Source organism: Hoplias malabaricus, chromosome 6 (assembly GCF_029633855.1).
Source record: "Hoplias malabaricus isolate fHopMal1 chromosome 6, fHopMal1.hap1, whole genome shotgun sequence".
NCBI classification, from domain to species: domain Eukaryota; kingdom Metazoa; phylum Chordata; class Actinopteri; order Characiformes; family Erythrinidae; genus Hoplias; species Hoplias malabaricus.
Window position 1 is genome coordinate 12,212,877 of NC_089805.1, and position 18,805 is coordinate 12,231,681.

The 18,805-nt window shown below is 41.4% G+C and overlaps 1 protein-coding gene across 1 annotated transcript; it reads left to right on the plus strand.

Moving 5' to 3' along the window:
• The first annotated feature begins 1,059 nt into the window (after window positions 1-1,059).
• Window positions 1,060-18,378, plus strand: pdik1l (PDLIM1 interacting kinase 1 like). Its single transcript, XM_066674259.1, has 3 exons — window positions 1,060-1,466; window positions 4,763-5,059; window positions 9,153-18,378. The coding sequence occupies exons 2-3, from the start codon at window positions 4,775-4,777 to the stop codon at window positions 9,879-9,881; spliced, it is 1,014 nt and encodes a 337-aa protein (XP_066530356.1). The 5' UTR covers window positions 1,060-1,466; window positions 4,763-4,774; the 3' UTR covers window positions 9,882-18,378.
• Window positions 18,379-18,805: the final 427 nt, after the last annotated feature.

Below are 18,805 nucleotides of genomic sequence, written 5' to 3' on the forward strand. Positions count from 1 at the left end.
TATTTATCTGCTCCTGTGCCCAAAAGGTGCAAGAGTCTACCCAGAATCACTGGGCGGGAATACACCCTGGAGGGGGCGCCAGTCCTTCACAGATCGACACACACACTCACACATTCACACCCACGGACACTCTTGAGTCTCCAATCCACCTACTAATAAGTGTTTTTGGTAGGAAACCGGAGAACCCGGAGGAAACCCACGCAGACACAGGGAGAACACACCACACACCTCACAGACAGTCACTCGGAGGAAACCCACGCAGACACAGAGTTTACCTTATATTGTTTTGTTTTTTAAATTTGTTTTATTTTTTCAATATTGCTGTATCTTTCCTTTAGTGCTTCTGTAAAGCACTTTAGATCGCCCTTGTGTACAAAAGGTGCTTTATAAATAAAATATAAAATAAAACAAAGAAATAAACAAATAAAACAAACCCAATCTCTTCAATAGAGAGTTACCGTGAGGCCCACATTTACCTGACATAGGCAGCTCATCAGGTCTCACTAATAGCCCATGTGTGCGCCCACACAGAGCCCAGGCCCATCTAGAACGCAGAAGACCCATGTTCCGTGACTCATGTGGGTCCCACTGAGGTGTGCTGGCTGGGAAAGGAGATTGAAAATGTGGATCCAGGTTAATGACAAATTTTCAGTTACGCTGCATCTTTGTAAGATCTCCACTGATGACGCAAAAAAAACCCCATCACAAATTGCTAAGAGGCAAAAACAGAATAATTAAAGAGCCACAACTTGTGGAGACTTGGGGATTATAGCAGCGACTGCACTACCAGAAATATATATTCTTATTTGCTTTGCAAAGTCATAACCAGAACTTAACTGTCTTGTCCTAATGTTTTATTAAGACATCCTCAAAACATATGCTTGTTGTTAAATACCATGTTCCCACGCTTTAGTTATTGGCAGTCAATCATTGTTTTCTGTCAAGGAAGGTTGGCTGCAGTGGGACTCCATACTCGGTTCCCAGGGTTCACTTAAAAAAGCCGACTCTCTGAATCGAATCTTCAGCACACGGCACTTCACTGAAGGGGGTGGTGTTTCTCAGGTCGGATCGCAAATCCTTCGGTGCTGCCTAGATAGTTTACTACGGATGCCTTACAATTATTACGTTAAGAACATTCCACTCCCCAACAGTACATTTTACACCGCACCAGGATCATTTGTGGATGGATTGACCTGATCGAGTTGCAGTGTTTTTTTTTGAAAAAGACAAAACGTGAGAAGTGTATAGGGACGGAGGGAGAGATTTGGGACGCGGTTCGAGACTCTGGGCCACCGTGTGTGTGTCCGCTGCAGAGGTTTTGGTGTTTTTGGTGATTTTTGGGTCGGAGCTCGGGGCCAAAGGGTGAAATCTGCGCGAATGATGGCGTCCGGAGAGAGGGAAGAGAGAGACAAATGAATCGGGGATAGACTGGAGAGAGTGAAAGAGAGAGAAAGAGAGAGAGAGAGGTAAACATTTCAGACGTTTCTGTCTTTGTCTCCTTCCTTCCTTCCAGGGAAGAAGGGAGGCAGGCGGCGGGGCTCTTTGTCTCCCTAGCCGCAGGTGGATGCCTCTGATCCGGCTTGTGGTTTGGAGCGCAGGCCGCTGTGGTTCGGTTCCGTTGTCAACATCTGCTCAACGTGTTTGGGCAGTTGTGGGTTGCCAGATTAACGCTGTTTAAGCGAGAGACATTTAAACGTTGCTGCTGGTTCATAAGCTATTTCTACCACCTCAATATTCCTACATTTATCTTAGAAATTATGGAGGACAAATCTTAAAATATGTTACAGAAATGTGTAGTGTTGATTAATGTGAGCTGTCCTTGTGGTTATATAGAGAATACATTTAGATCAAACTGCACCTTTACACCTTTATATTAACCTTAAATACACCTTAATATAAAGCTTAGCACACCTGTGTATACACCTTATATAAAGCTTTACATACTCAGTATATACATCTTAAATACACCTTTATGTGCACAGTAAGATATAACATAATATTCACTTTTATATAAACCTCTAATATATTTCAAATTCACATTAAATATGACTTATAAAAACTTTAAACACACCTTATCCCTTAATATACACATTAAAAGCATGTTATATAGACCTATATAGGCACACTAAATATGCTTTATATACACCTTTATATACATCTCATATACTTCTTATATCTCACACTTATCTATACATCTTTATAAATGCCATACATATAACTTATATACAAACAAACATGCTTCCTCAACAGTTTACTTCTTTAAATAAATAAAATTAAAGCTTGAATTGTACATAGCTTTAGAGAAATGCCAAATATTCATAATAATGTGAGACGTTACTGTAAATCTGCACAGTTTAACCTGAATTTAGTAAAGTAAATTTGAGCATAATCTTAACTCCTTAATTAATTAGGATCTGAAGTTTAATAAATAAGTGCTGGCACATTTACATATGTTTATTAATGTGCCTGTAAATCTGGTAATTTATAGTAATTAAATTGAAGGTGACTGACTAGCTGTTTATACCACCTTAACCTTCCTTCCAGGGTTTATCTCATAAATTATGGACTCTAGTTGTTCAGAAATGAGAGCTGACACATTTACAGACATTAACACAAGCGTCCGATGTTTATTAAGGAATTGTCCTTGTAAATCTCTGACGAGTAAATGAAAGATTATCGAAGCAGTGTCTTTTTTAATGTTACCTAGCTAACGTTTGGCACAGTTTCTAACAGGTTACACAAGCTACATAGACGACTATAGCAGTGTGCGATTGTGTGCGAGTATGGACCAAAACGAGCAAATATTAATAAAACCAGCTCATTTTCTATCTTTTACTTCGCCTCTGGGCCTCATTTGCCTCAGAATATCTCCTCTTCCTTCCGTAGACATGTGCTGCCAGCGTTTGTTTACGTTAGCTCAGAGGCTAACATCACCTAATTTTTGCACATTTTAAACCTTATTTTTTGCCGCATTTCCACATTTAAACGTAGAATTAAAACCTTCTATAACTGCCTCATAAATCTCCAGCTTAAGTGATGCTTGTATCTTATGTATTTCGTGTGTTTTAACAGGGTTTTCCAACGTTTAACTCGAGGAGGCTGGCTTGGCTGTGTCCCAAACCACATACTCTAACTCAGCACTGGTTCCTATCTTAATTTTAACCATAATCTTGATCTTGACGCTATATTCTGATCATATTCGAGTTTTCGTCTGATCCAGATACACCTGATTTAATTTATCAGCTTCTTGAACTTGTCATAACAGGTGTATTACAATAGACAAAATACAATATTTGATTATAGTACAATAAAAATATTGCATAGAAAGGACACTTACAAAGTAGGAGTACTAATATTAGTCCGGTATCTTAAAGCTAAAGTCAAGTCCTGTGCAAGCGGATAACAGTGGAGGGACAGTCCTATTAGATAATCCTCAATCTTGGGTTTAAGTTAGACTCTTATGTTTGTGCTGTACTTATGTTTATGGCATAAGGCTCTGGGTTTTTTTTTATGTGGTTTATATTCACATAAGTGTTGATATTTCATTACTGTGTGACATTAATGAGGACATTTATGACATGACTTTTTTTTAAAAAATAATTTTAAAATTTAGTGTATAAAACATCATATTTTCCTAACCTAAATTATATTCATTCATTTATTCATTGTCTGAAACCGCCCATCCAATTCAGGGTCGCAGCGGGTCTGGAGCCCACCTGGAATCACTGGGCACAAGGCGGGAACACACCCTGGAGGGGGCGCCAGTCCTTCACAGGGCGACACACACATTCTAAATTATATTCAGAGGAATGGCAGCAGTTTGAGTGAAGGTCAGGTTGCCAGGTGTTTTCTCGTCTACAACAGAAAGGATTTGCAACAAGAAATAGTCAAAGCCTATCACAGTCATTACATAATAAGATGCCTGCAGGTATTTAAAGCCAAATACAGTTGTTTTTACAGGTGTTTGCTGTTATTGTCTTCTTTCAGTTTGATGTAATTTATTTCATTGTTCAGAGTAAATAGGTTTAAATAAACGAAAAAAAGAAAACAAAATTATTCTAAACCCTGGCTTGGGCTATGACACATTTTGATGGATACAGTGTGTGATATTTGATGTTTTTAAATTACGTTCCAGTAAGTATTTTTTGTAAGTATTTTTTCTGAGCTTAAGCTGTTTCTATCACCAGTTGGCATGTACTAAATGTTAGATAGATGGAGAGTAAACCAGTTTGTAATCTTGTGTCATGTGTCATGAACGCATCCCATGTCCACAACAACAACAGAGACTGGTCATCAAAGAAAATATAGTTGCTGTTTGATTAAAAACATGTATCTCCATTTTTGTTGATTTTCAGTTTACTACATAATTGGAACACAACAGCTGTCCTTCACGTCATGTGAGAATTTCATGACGAATGGACCAATTGTAATGCTCCAAAATTAATCATAATAAAATCTTTTTACATTGACTTCCATTGAAAATTAAGAAGGGGTTTTACTCTTGTAAAGTTACTATTTTGAGAGATACGTGTCTTAAATTGAACAGCGATGATTACATTTTGTTGTGGAGCAGAGTACATGTCTTACTTAACTTTTCTGTTCCACTGTTAAACATGCTGTGTAACATAACTCCATTTAAGGTGGAATGGAAAATCAGTCTGTGTTGTTTGTGGACTATTTAGGCCTGTTTAGTTATTTCAGGTCAAAATGCTTGCATTTTTTGCCCAGAAACCGCATTTCTCTTCTTCTGTCTGACCCCCAGCTGAGGAAGAGGATGGTGAGCAGCCAGCCGAAGTACGAGCTGATCCAGGAGGTGGGGCGAGGCAGCTACGGTGTGGTGTACGAGGCGGTGGTGCAGCGGACGGGTGCTCGCGTGGCCGTTAAAAAGATCCGCTGCCACTCTCCTGAGAACGTGGAGCTGGCTCTGCGGGAGTTCTGGGCCCTGAGCAGCATCCAGAGCCAGCATCCCAACGTCATTCACCTGGAGGAGTGTGTTCTCCAGAGAGACGGCCTCGCCCAGAGGATGAGCCATGGCTCCAGCTCCTCCCTCTACCTTGAGGTCTGTGTACAGCACATTTATAGAAAAACACACCAGAGGAACTGGGGGACTGCTGGGTGCCCACAAATCACATCTTTGTTGATAGAGTACACCTCCTGTTAGTGCTGGACGATATGAGCAAATCGGTTTCACGATTAATTGGACATTTTACCTCGATTACGATTAATAAGGATGATTTAGTAGTTGTTTGTTTGTCTCACAGTTCCCTGACAAGGCTCGTGCTGTAAACACCCTCCAGTATTAAAGGTGGGGTGTGTGTTTCTGATGCGGCTGGGAGCTCCGTCTCTATGCCTGAGCCGTGCTCTGTTCATATTCGGCGTGTGAATGTGTTCAGTGTGAAACAGACTGGGGGATTCACTTTGGTCTGAAACTGGTTTTTCTCAGTGTTTACATTTGACTTCTTTATGTTCAGTGTGTTCTTCACTAAAGTCAGAACACGTCCAAACCACAGACACAGCGTTTCTCTTTGGTACGAGCCGCTCCAGTCACTCGGTCCATCTTGGTCCATCTGTTTAGGTTCTCCTTCATGTTGCTTCTGTGTGTCAGATTGGATGGGGCAGAGTCACATGACTACAGCGCCGTGGTGTGGGTTTAAAGGGACAGTAAATAAACAAGCAGTGGAGATGTACAGAATTAAAAAGAAAAATCAATTTAATCGATGCAGGCAAGATTATATTGATTGTTGAAGTTCTAAATGTTGATTTTGATTAAATTTTGATTATTTGCTTAGCCTTGGATGGGCATAAGCTGTAATCTGTAGAATTTGCATGGAATTGTGGGAACTATATTTGTTTAGGAGTATTGCTATTGTTAACTGTACTTTTGTTTGTCTCTCACTCCTCCTCCTCTTCCTCTCACTGTGGTGTTTAGAGAGATGCTCATATGTTTGTTTTTATCCCTCTTTAACTCTCACTGTTCTCACTTTGGGTTTGCAATGACAGGATATTTCACCAAGTTTCTTGTGGCTTTGTAAAATATTCACCTTTTTATTTCAGAGAGGTCTGGAAACATGAATGTGATACTAGACACTTAAAGCAAAACAAATTTTTGAAAATTGAAATGGTGTCATATGCTTTGATGTTAAAAATGATAATAGAATTTAGCTCACAATCAAAGAAATGTTTCATGATTTATGGTGCAAAGATTATTCAGCGTAAATGTCTGTGTGAACAGACTTGTGGTGAAGAGTCTACACACACACACACACACACACGCAGTCTTTCATCACACGCACCTTGCATGACTCGATGTATTTGTTGGAAATAAGGCACGTCCTCTGGGGCAGGATGTGGTGAAATGTAGCAGCACACACTCAGCTGCTGGCGGTTCTTTTCCTGCTCACTGGGGACGACTGCTGTTGTTTTGGTTCTGACCAGTGGGAGGGGCCTTACTTGTGGGCGGGTCCCTGTGGTGTTGACTGAGCCATGATTGGTTCCTTTCAGGAAATACAGGTTTGTATTTTGTAACTCTTTGCTGTGGATTTTAGGAATCACTTGATTACACTATGTTTACTCATTTATGGCTGAATTTTATATTTATACCGTATTCATTAAAGTGACTGGGTGAATGTGTGTATTGTCCACAGGTGAGTGAGTGAATAACTGGGTTAGTGTGTAAACTGTTCACAGGTGAGTGAGTGAATAACTGGGTAAGTTTGTGAACTGTCCACAGGTGAGTGAGTGAGTGACAGGGTTAGTGTTTGAAACTGCACAGGTGTGAGTGACAGGCTTAGTGTGTGAAACTGTCCACAGGTGAGTGAGTGAGTGTGTGTGTGACTTTTAATGGCTGTGGCCCTGTGATCTGAGCTGTGTCTTGGAGAAATGCTGTGTTGCAGTGGCAGGTTGTTGCCTTTTTTTTCCCCCACCTTGCTCTCTCTCTCTCTCTCTCTCTCTCTCTCTCTCTGTGTGTGTGTGTGTGTGAAGAGCTGAAGGGGCTGAGAGGCTGATTATAGTCTCTCAGTGGCACCTGAGCAATTGCCTGACAGCTCGTTAAACTACACTATTTGGCCACTCTCCCAGAACCCCTAGTCTCTCTCTCTCTCTCTCTCTCTCTCTCTCATTCCCCACAGGTAACAAACGCTGATGAGCCGGAACCAGACGTACGTTGTGTATCATGGCTTTGTTGAATGGAGAGCCACTGGGATAATTTACTTCATACACAAGCTTCCTCTTAAAGGAGCAGCCTGTCATTTTTCAACCTTATCCCTTATCAACAGCCCTGTTCAGACGCCCGCTTTCAGCGCCTGTTCCTTTAAATGAGCCGCTCACTGTTCACCCCAACCTTGAGTGCACAGCAGTGAAGGGCAGAAGCTCTGTTTTTTAGCCATTTTTACTTGGTTCTCTTTCTTCTCCGTTCTCTTTTTCTCCGTTTTTACTCAGTGCTCTTATTTCTCCGTGCTCGTTGTGTCTGTTTTGCTGTGTTTAACCTCGTCTTTGCGCTCTCACATAAACGCAGGTCCAGCGCTGTGATTGGACAGACTCAGACGAGGGGGTGGGGCCATTCTAAAGTCTCTACACTTGAAGTCAGAAGCGGAGCAGAATCAGAATGGTTCATTTTATCCCGTATTTTCTGACTCAGGCAGTGCACAGAGTACTGACTGGGGTCTTGTTTCACAGTGTGTGGGTTGATGGGCTCCAGATTCACACTTTAATGTGAACATGGTCTGATGAAGGGAGATTTTCATGATATGTGCTCTTTAAAAACATTATTGCTGACAGTTTGTGGTTAAGTAACAGGTGCTGGGTCACACCCTGACGATGAGTTGTTTATATGGAGAAACCTGTTGAACAGCTGCAGGGTCAGTTTGTGTGGATATTATTCTGTATGTTTGTGTGTGTGTCAGGTGAGTGTCTGCTCTGTTTGTGTCAGTCAAACGAGCCGATGTAGAGGGGCTTTAAACGGATAAAGCCTGCACTTATCTCGACGCCTGATGGAAGGAGAGAGCTGTGGAGATGAAATGATGAGTGCAGTCGAATGCTTTTAAAATGAGAGGCTCCGCTTCGGGCTTTGATTCCCCGCTGGGCTGAGAGCCAGGAGAACACAATAAGACTCAGTGTGCAAGAATGTCATACGCTCAAATTCAGAGCTGAAAGGAGGGCCCAGGTTTTTTGTTTTCGAGGCAGTGGCCCGGCCCTCTCCGCTGATGTGTTTGTTTATGGAGCCTTTTGTGCTGCGCTTCTTTGAAACAGCCAGTGAATTCTTTGAGTTTTCAATTAAAGGGGACCTTCTTGATAAATGTGGAGTGATTTGACTTGATGATGCAAATCGCCACAAAAAGAAAAGCGAGAGATGAGCAGGGAACGTCTGGTTTCAGGGTGATTGTTGCTGTTGAAGCTTTTATTAAAAACTGGGTTTAGAAAATGGCCAGTAGTGGCTCACCCCAAAATTACAAAATGCTGATGAGAAAATCAAAATTTAGTATTACAATATTTAAATTGTTTTTAATATTAGATGTACAAATAAGTAATATGTTTTTTGTAAATTGCATAATTGTAATTCATAATTCAAATTCTCTGCTTTTTTGTCATTTTACGGTGAGAGTGTGTTGTATTAAAAATCACATTTTCATTTTATTGAATAGAAAATAATCTAAAAATGTGTGAAAACATTGAGTGAGGAGTTTACCAACTGCATTTGTTCTGAGCTCCATCAGAAATAAGCTGCAGAAGACTGTGAGGGATGTGTTCTGTTCTTGGGGATAATACGGTGTCTAAAAGTCCTTATTTGTACACCTGATATTTTATCAGTTGTTATTTACATCGTGTCAGAAAGTAATGATAAAGGATATATAGAGATGATCTGCAAATACAGGATACACAGTGTTGTGGTTGTGAAGCAACAGTGCTAGTGGCGCCCCCTTGTGAGGAACCTTCAGCCTGCTAAACATGAGTGAGTGAGTGTGTTACAAGCCAGACCTCCCTTGTGAAACACCATAATACAGTTCACAAATCCTTGCCTAAAATTGTAATGTATGTTCCAACAGAAGCAATAAAAACGGGTAGTTGCTTGCATTTACCACTGTGGCCTATAAATGTCCTTCTGTACGACATTGACTGGCACTAATGCTAATTAATGTTTTTCTCCGCTCCCTCAGCTGGTGGAGACATCTCTAAAGGGCGAGATCGCCTTCGACCCTCGCTGCGCCTACTACCTTTGGTTCGTGATGGACTTTTGTGACGGAGGAGACATGAACGCCTACCTGCTGTCTCGCAAACCCAGCCGTAAGACCAACACCAGCTTCATGCTGCAGCTAGGCAGCGCTCTGGCCTTTCTACACCGCAACCAGATCATCCACAGAGACCTCAAACCCGACAACATCCTCATATCTCAGTGCTGCACGGCCGAGCCCACGCTGAAGGTGGCGGATTTTGGGCTCAGTAAGGTCTGCTCGGCTTCGGGGCTTAACCCTGAGGAACCCGCCAGCGTGAACAAGTGTTTCTTGTCAATGGCATGCGGGACGGACTTTTACATGGCTCCCGAAGTGTGGGAGGGCCACTATACGGCCAAAGCGGACATCTTTGCCTTGGGGGTCATTATCTGGGCCATGGTGGAGAGGATCACTTTCGTGGACGTGGAGACGCAGAAAGAGCTCCTCGGGAGTTACGTCCAACACGGCGAGGAGATCGTGCCCCTCGGAGAAGCTCTCCTGGAAAACCCCAAAATGGAGCTGCTCATCCCAGCGCGGAAGAAGAGCATGAACGCCGGAATGAAGCAGCTGATCAGGGAGATGCTCTCGGCAAACCCCCAGGAGAGACCCGACGCCTTCGAGCTGGAACTGAGACTTGTGCGGATCGCATGCAGGGAACTGGACTGGGACACGTGAGAAAGCCAGTGTCCTACTGTGGATAAACACTTCCTTCCTTTCGGTTCTTTCTTTTTCTTTTATTTTCACATAAACACCACCAACAACAACTTCACCATCATCACCACCACCACCAAGCAAAACAAAACACAGTTGGGTCATGTGGAATAAGAGTACAATGTTTGACAAGTGTGACGCAGAGGGTGAAGTGAAGATCAGGAGCCGTTCAGATGTCCGTAAGATCCTTCAGTCACACCTTACTCCAGATATCAGCCGGGACACATTTGGAGTCTGAGGTTTTGCACTGGAAGAGCGTAAAGGATGGAAACAAGGGCAGTTTAGGAATAATATGAATCCTAAAATTATAAACTGGGACTGGGAAATGCCCCAAACTGCGGAGGGTAAATAAATAAATGGCAGTTTGCTGATAAATTAGATCCCTGCCGTCCCAAAAGTGCTGTACATCGTATTGTATACGATTATTCGTACAGTACCCTGTAGCTCCAGAGCAGAAACATCAGACACCAACCTTTACTTGGCTGACCCACTGTTAGTAGCCAGTATGAAACATTGTATAATGTTTATTAACATCATAGATTTTCTCTATGAGAAAAATGAATGGTCTAAATATGAGCAGTCTTTGTTGTATCAATACTCATAGTTCATTTTTAGTGATTGGATAATGTTGAGGCTCCAGGTATAATCCGAATAATTCTCGTACAATTGCAGGGATTTTTGCAAATGTGATTCATATTTCTTACCAAAAAAGCAGCTTAGATCTGGAATGCCTTATACTGGAGTATCCCCAGCTACAAAAAGGTGAGGTTTCATAGTGATATCACACATTAGACTGGTACCATGCGACACAGGCACTAACATGAAGTGTCTTGCAGGTATTTGGGTGGTTCCTGACTCTTACTCTTCACCCTGTGTGTTTGTAATAGTTGTCCTTAAGCACACAGCAGCTGAGCAGCGTGTAGGTTCTCACCCAGCTAGGCTAGCTTTACTCACATTAAAGCTACGTGCACAAGCATGGATTTCTTTTGTCTGAGGACTAAGCCTACACCCAGATCCGAGCCCCAGGAGTCGAGCCAGTGGGTTGCCAGCGAGAGCACGGTGATTTTAATTGGCCACTTCAAATGGTGCTTGGCGAAACAAACTAGTGACAGGTTTCCCCCTGATACTTCCAGCTCTCCTCTCTGGGTGAAACCAATTTCATCCTTTGTGACAGCCTGAGGTAGCTCATCAACGTCTGCCTGCCTCACTCTCGGTGCTAGTTTAACCTCTGATGCAATGCAAAACCCAAACTCAAACACAGGGAAAACAAGCGTTCAACTGGACGTCTGTCTCATTCCGGTGCAAATCTGTGGTACTTTTCTGTTAAACTGTTGTTTATCTCTTACCTCCTGCACTAATTCTCTACAGAACCTCAGGCTGGTATCTTTCTACATCCAGATTTTACAGTATCTCAGTGTTGTCTATCAGATTTTCTACCAAATGCCTCCTGTACACAACTGAACCATGCAGAAAAGAAGAAGAAGAAAACCGTGGGTGTTGTTTTTTTTAGTGAGAAGAGGAAGCGTAATAATCCGGCATGCTTTTGCAGAGCACATTACAGTTAGATCTGAGCAGATTTTCTTTACTTTCAATGCTGTAAACAGCTGCGGAGAAGCAGAGCATTACGATATGGGGGCTTGCTGAACCAGAAAGGCCTTTGCCTTATGGATGCTGTTTATATATATGTACATACATGCACAGATGGGTGATAAACGGGAGAGAAACCCCAGAATAAGTGAGTGGAGAAAGCTACAGGTGAACCGAAGTTATCGGTTAAAATTCCAACATCGGACCGATAACAATAACTACAAAAAAATTTCGCCAAAATCGTTCATCTCTATTGGAGGTGTTATGTTTGGGCCGAGACGAAATGCTGTGTCACTTCAAAGTCACCAGATCTCAACCCTGTTAAACATCTACAGGAGGTTATCAAATGTTGTATTTGATTATCCACCACACACTGAACATTAAACACCATCCTTTCACTTTCATTTATCACCCATCTGTGTCTGATTTGCGAATATACCCAGCGCTCCTCCTCCTCCTCTGAGATCTCTGAGCTTACCTGTGATTTGCAGCCCTTAAAAGAAAGAATTTTCCAAATTAGATTTCCTCAAAATATCTCCTGAGAGAGTCGTGAGACAAGCTGCTGCTTCTTAAAGGGATGTTCTGGAGTGTGTGCTGATTTGTTCAATGTCTTAACATTTGCTGTGACTTCCCTGCAGTTAATGATCTGTTACTCAGTGAAAACATCTTAAATCTGGTCGATATCTCCCATATACCTCCTACTGAGAGGGTTGTATGGAGAATATGAGATTACTCAAAGGTTTTCTCAACACTGATTTTAAGTGATGTTATCTACAAAGAAAGTCTGATTTTGCTTCAGAAAACAAGATTTTCCACATCATTCATGAAAAAATAATGATTGAACAAGAAAAGACATAATTTTTTGCAGTGGTGAATGGAACTGAATGATGTCCATTTAAGACCTGACAGCTCTAGGGGTGGACGATACGATAGATCATGATACATTAACTTCACGATAATTATCTATGAGAATTTTGTTGGAGGTGATAGTAAACAGCACTGACTTATTACATATTTTGTTAAAGAGAGACTTAAACAAACTGTAAAAAACTGTGAAAAATATTGGTAAGTGCTATATTTATAAATAATTGTTGTTTGATTGATCAATATTCAATTGTCAATAATTTTTTTTTTTTTTTTTTTTTTTTTTTTAAATCTCATCAAATGCTTTGTTGTCAACTTTGTTGCTGAATCAAAAATGCATCCTGCAAGTCTGTTTATAAATTCTACATTTTGGTTGTTGTGGACTGTATTTGAGGATATTGTCCACCCCTAGACAGCACTTTTATTAATCTGTTGTTTGTTTCGTCCCTGTGACTGCTTTGACCACTTAATCATGTCGGATCTAAAGTGTCCAGCCTTGTGTCCTGCCTCCGGACTGAGTGATTTTTGGAAATTCCTGGCAGCAGTAAACACCAGCAGCCCATAGACCAGTGGGAAATGTGTATTTACATATTTGTATCTCTGAAAGCCTCTGAGAGACGACGGCCTTAAGTTCTGACACCTCACCGAGGTGAATTTGATCTCACTGTCAGTTTGTCTGGATTTCCTAAAAAAAAAAAAGTGCTGAGTCTTAGAAGTAATCCCCCTGTTCCCCTGACTCCTGTTGGAATAATACTAAGCTTGTTGAGAAACCTTGGGGACTGAAAAATGCTGTTTGGGTCAAAGTGTACCTTATTTAAAGCAGAAAAAACTAAGAAAAGTCTCAAAGCAGCAATATCTCTCCTGCCCTTTTGCATTAAAGCAGTGGTTCTCAAACTGGGTGGCCACTAGGGGGCTGCAGAATATTTTTCCCCCAATTTATGTTGCCATTCATTACACCGGTCTCCGGCATCTCACCCAAACTAAGGTTGGGTGGCAATTATGACCTGTGTGGTGTGACAGATTTCTGTTCTGTGTCTTTAAATATAAGGCCAAAAAGTTAATTGATGTGCATTTAAGATAACCACAGGGAGAGGGCACTGAGGGATCTCACTGACTGCTAATGTCACACTCTGAAAACGGGGGAAGTACAAGCCCAATCTCCCACTGCAGTGTGATTTTTGGGTTAAAAGAGAGATAAATGAAGCTGAAAACACTCAGAAGACACTTAACTCGACATTGTGCTCACAGCTATGAGGCTTTATCTCTAAATGTGTGTGATTTGAGCTTCAGTTCACTGGAGAACCATCTGATGTGGTGTGCGCTAAACCACAACTGCCTGTTAGCACCAGCTGTGCTTCCAAACAGTGTAGAACCGTCTTATTTAGCTTATTTTACAACATTTCTCCAGCACATGTCAGTGTACACTGTTGGGCTGTGCTGAGCTGAACTGCACAGCGCCAAAAACACTTCACTCTACTTTGTGCTCACAGATATAAGGCTCAGTGCAGCCCGACAGTACACCCCACACCCACACAGTAATAACGTATACCGCGATAATATTTTCATGTGGTAAGACGGTATGAAAATTGTGGATTCTGCCCATCCCCACCCCAAACACAATGTTCTGAAGACACTTACACACTCACACCTGTGGATAATCTCACACACTCAACCAGTCACTCACTCTCACACACCTGTGGACAGTTTCTCACAGTCACACCATTTAGCAACATATAGGAAACCCACACAGACACATGGAGAACACACCACACTCGTCACAGGACCCTGAGGCCATTGCATGTGGCAAAGACTAGAGAATAAAACAGTTTGAGAGCTGCTGATTTAATCTGTCTCCAAGTTTAACACTTAATCAACAGGTCATTGATGTTGTCTCGAGTTCTGAGTGGGTTTTCTGTTCTTCTCTCGGCGAAGGGAGGTGTAATGAGGGTAGAGGTGCTGCTAACTGACCCTCTGCCACAGACACAGGTAGCGTTTCTTTAAGTGGAAATCATTGGTGTTTTGAAGCGTATGTTTTGGGATTTTTCAGACCTTTCCTGGGGGTGTAGAAACTCCTGAAACCAGCACCCATCCCACTCCTGGCTTAAAACGACCCACTTAGAGTTATTTTTATTTTTTTATTTTATTTTATAGGATTTCTTTAAGTGTTCTGGTGCCGTGGGATCATCCATTAATCCACATAATCACAGAAACAAAGGATAAATGGATTATTTCCACAGCTTCACCACTGACTCTAGATCATTAGAATATTGTTTATTTTGCATTTTCTCTGAGATTACCATAATTTCTGCCTTATTTTAATACCCCACAGCCTGCTCTGAGCTCTTAATGGGATGGGACGTGTTCAGGAACGAAGGCCAAAGGAAAGAAATAGGGACCGTTGATTGGCTTTGATCCAGCCTAATGGCTTTGTTTGACTGTGTTGTAATTAATCTGTATTAATAACTGCACAGAATATAGATGCTGAACACTTAAAGGGCCCATATCCTGAAAAATTTCCACTTTATTTTGGTTAAAAGGACCTTTTTTTTGCATTAAAACCTGTTTCAAAGCCTACATTTAGTCTGTGAACTGCTCCTGGGCTACCGTGACATTTACAGAGTGTAATTCGCATTTACCGTAGTGTCCTGAAATCAAGGGGTGGGTTTCCTACCCTCCTCCAAAAGTTACATAGCGCAGTTTCTGCAGTGCTGAGTGTTAAAGAGGCTCTGTTCTCCGTATGACAGCTCAGCAGAGCATCACAATGATGGGTTAATATTAAGATAACAATTCTACCTAGTGTTACTTTAAGCTGAAACAACAGCCTATTTAAAAACATTTGTATTTGTGATGTCACAAAACCATCAGTTTATTTCTTCTTGTATATGCTGAACCTCCAAGGAACATCAGCTTTGAGTTCCTGTGTTTTGAGGTGCATTCAAAAGCAACCAGTCAGCAGAGAGGCCATTTACATATTAAAGAGCAGTCTTAAAGGGCCAGTATGCTTCTCAATATTTAGTTTTTATTTGTCCAAAAAAAAAAAAAAAAAAAAAAAAAGCTTCTTTCTGCCTGACTTTAAGAAGTAGCTGTTGAAATACTGATTGTATTAACTGTTCACACACACAAAAAACATTTCTGTTGTCATATGCTGGAGAAATGTAAGGTTATGGGCCCTTTAAAGTGTCTGAAGAACAGTTAAGGAGGGCTGACTCTGCCTGGAAAAGTAAAGTGTGTCAGGAAATAATGAGCAATACTTAAACCGTCATTTAAAACCTAATTTAAAGATGCAGATTCTGACTGGTCTGTTTTCCCCACGAGTCTGAAATGGTTAAAGTGTGTTTTTTTTTGTTTTTTTTTTAGTAAAAAAAGCCCAGAAACATGTCATATTTAAAGGTGCAGTCCATCATTTTTACCATAAAAATGCCACTCACAGAAGAACCAGACTGACATGTCATCCCTAAATAAATCAGCTTAGGCTCCATAAAGCAAGTCCCTCATAAGGTTTGTATAGCTCCTACATCCAGGACTCTAGGTGTCAGTATAATGCCCTTGTTCTGGATGTTTGGTCAGGTTTAATAGACTTTCTTCTCTTTCTTTTTCACACCTTGTGTGTTTCTTTGCACTTGTGTACTGTATATGGAGTTCATACGGAGTTATATGGAGTTACGACATTTCTCAAAGACGTAGCGTTTGCGTGCGTGACTGCTGAATGTGGGAAGCACTGAGTGTGAATTGTAAAATAATCAGAGTCGTATGTTGAGTTTGGGGGTGCACCCGCTCTCCCTTCTGTCCCTTTTGGTTGTGAAATATTGCAAATGACATTTACACGTACCTCTACTTCCATAATCGAGTTATTTTTTAATATGAACCTATGGTGTGGTTTGTATAATAATAATTATGCTCAGTTTCTGAAAAGAGGAGCACAGCTCTAATCATATCTATCTCAAAGACCAGCTACCTCCACACCACACAAGGGATTTCACTTATCCCCCCCAAAAATATCAACATAATTAAATGTTTAAGATGCAAACAAAGTGACTGAGGTTGGCCGGTTTGTGGTGAAATACTCAGTTCTAGAGAATCTTTGAGTTAAATCAGCTGACGGTGATGTTGAATGGAACCAGACATCGCCCTCTAAAAGCTCCTCTCAAAGTTATGGTAAATGTTTATAAATATGACACTTTGTCATTGTTCTGAGACTTGAGATTGACTTTTCATCCTAAAATGTACTTTTACATTCATGAACCTCTCTTGTAACTTGCTCACTCATGTTTAGCAGGTTAAAACATTTGCACAAGAGCGCGACAGGCATTAAAACAGTTTGGTGCTTTACATCAAAAGCATGTGCACATAAGACACTCTAAAGCACAGAAAACATAATTTTCAGAGTTCCCACTATCACCTTCATCATTGTCATAAAGTATAAAGCTCTTCAGGTGGATGGAGGTCACTTCCTGTGGTGGTGGAGGAGAGCGAGTAAATTGCTAGATGTGTATTGTAGACATGGGGATGCCTGGTTCCACACACTTTTACTGGAAATATGTCTGAATGATATTTTAAAAAATCTCACTGACTTTGTTTACATCTTAATCTTACATCTTTTTGTGTGGATTTTTATTCCTAAATGGGTGGAATCCTCTTTAAAACGCTAGTGTCCATGTCCAGGTCAGGCCTAATGTCAGGGAACAACTGTTTTAGGAGGGAATGTGTTCTTTAAAGCTGCCTTTTTGGACTCTGATCAGGTTTGACGTTGGCCTTTAGCATTAAGACTGCAACACTGTAATATCTGTCAGGAAATGCATCGTCATTGCTGTGTAAGAGGCTGCAGACGTGACACATCTTTGTCAATTGTGTTTGGTTTAGGGCTGAACGATGCTTTGTTTTAATATCAAAATCGCAATTTCAAAGAGTGCAGTTTTGTTAATATCCTCCATTATTCAAAGTTGTCTTAATGAGTTTAAAAACGTGATATTTCACCTAGCCCTGTTCAGAACGCCTGCTTTCAGCACCTGTTCCTTTAAATGCTGTTCGCCCCGACCCAGTGAGGAGCGAGGAGCAGAAGCTCTGGTTTTTAGCTGTTTTTGCGCTGTTCTCTTTCATCTCCGTTCTCGTTTTCTCAGTTTTTACTCGGTGTTCTTATTTCTCCGCGCTCGTTGTGTCTGTTTTGCTGTGTTTAACCTTGCCTTTGCGCTCTCACGTAAACGTGGGTCTAGCGCTGTGATTGGACAGACTCAGACGAGGGGGTGGGGCCATTCTAAAGTCTCTGCACTTGATGTCAGAAGCGGAGCAGAATCAGAATGCCTCGTTTTATCCCGTGTTTTCTGACTCAGGCAGTGTGTATGTTGGTGGGCTCCAGATCTCTGGATGTATGTGCACAAACAAGCACTGAATAAGCAATTTTGTTCTTAATAAGTCCCACTGAAGCTTTTATATGTAGTAAAGACCACTTAAAATGTTTCATGCTTTATTTACATTGCAGTTATCGTTCAGCCCTGATTCTAATCCAAGCAGAAATGAAAGTGAAGGGCCTACTTCTATGATGCTAGTCATTTCACCGCTCTACCACAGCTGAGTCAGCTCCTCAAACAGGCACGCATCTCTGAAGTGGTATTTAGAGCAGAGGAACATCTCGGCTGTGCCTCACTGCGGTCTCCAGGTGGAGAATGGTGGCTATATCATGGCCCTGTATCAAGACAGGAACTTTACGCTGGTAATATTGTCATATCACAAGGTTTGTGGTTTGACATCCTGACGTAAAAGCTGCAGAACTGCTCCCCTCACTGTGCTCTGTGCATTGATTCGCACCTCAGCCACCTCGGTGTGGACGTGCGTTATCAGTCGACTGGTGTACTCTGTGATTCTGTTATTTAGTTTTGTTTTGTTCATTTTTTTTTTTTTTTTTTTGAACTAACCTGTATTTTCCTGTGCAGTATTTTGCCGAGATGAACTGAGATTTACAGAGGGATACTGTAAACGAATGTGTAATTTATTGTTGGGATTGGCTTTATAAATAAACATCGGACTCTAGCCGCAGTTTGTGTTGTGAGCGTTTTTCTTCCTTCGCCCTGGAGAAAAATTTGTATACACCCACTTTACAGTAAAGTCAACATTTAAAATCATTACATGAAAAGAGAGAGTTTGAAGCTGCTGCACATAAGCCCAGTGTCAGGTAAAAATAAATAAATGTACTCCTATATAAATATAAATATAAATAAATACTTAATTGTTATGAAAAACTGCATAAAACCCCCATGCAGACACAGAGAGAACACACCACACTCCTCAGAGACAATCACCTGGAGGAAACCCACACAGACACAGGGAGAACACACCACACTCCTCAGAGACAATCACCTGGAGGAAACCCACACAGACACAGGGAGAACACACCACACTCCTCACAGACCGTCACCTGGAGGAAACCCACGCAGACACAGGGA

Bases quoted from the DNA above. Each gene is read 5' to 3' on its own strand.
- pdik1l (XM_066674259.1), top strand. From the start codon at position 4,775: ATGGTGAGCAGCCAGCCGAAGTACGAGCTGATCCAGGAGGTGGGGCGA. The intron at 5,060-9,152 runs GTCTGTGTACAG...CCGCTCCCTCAG, and splicing joins GCTCCTCCCTCTACCTTGAG to CTGGTGGAGACATCTCTAAA.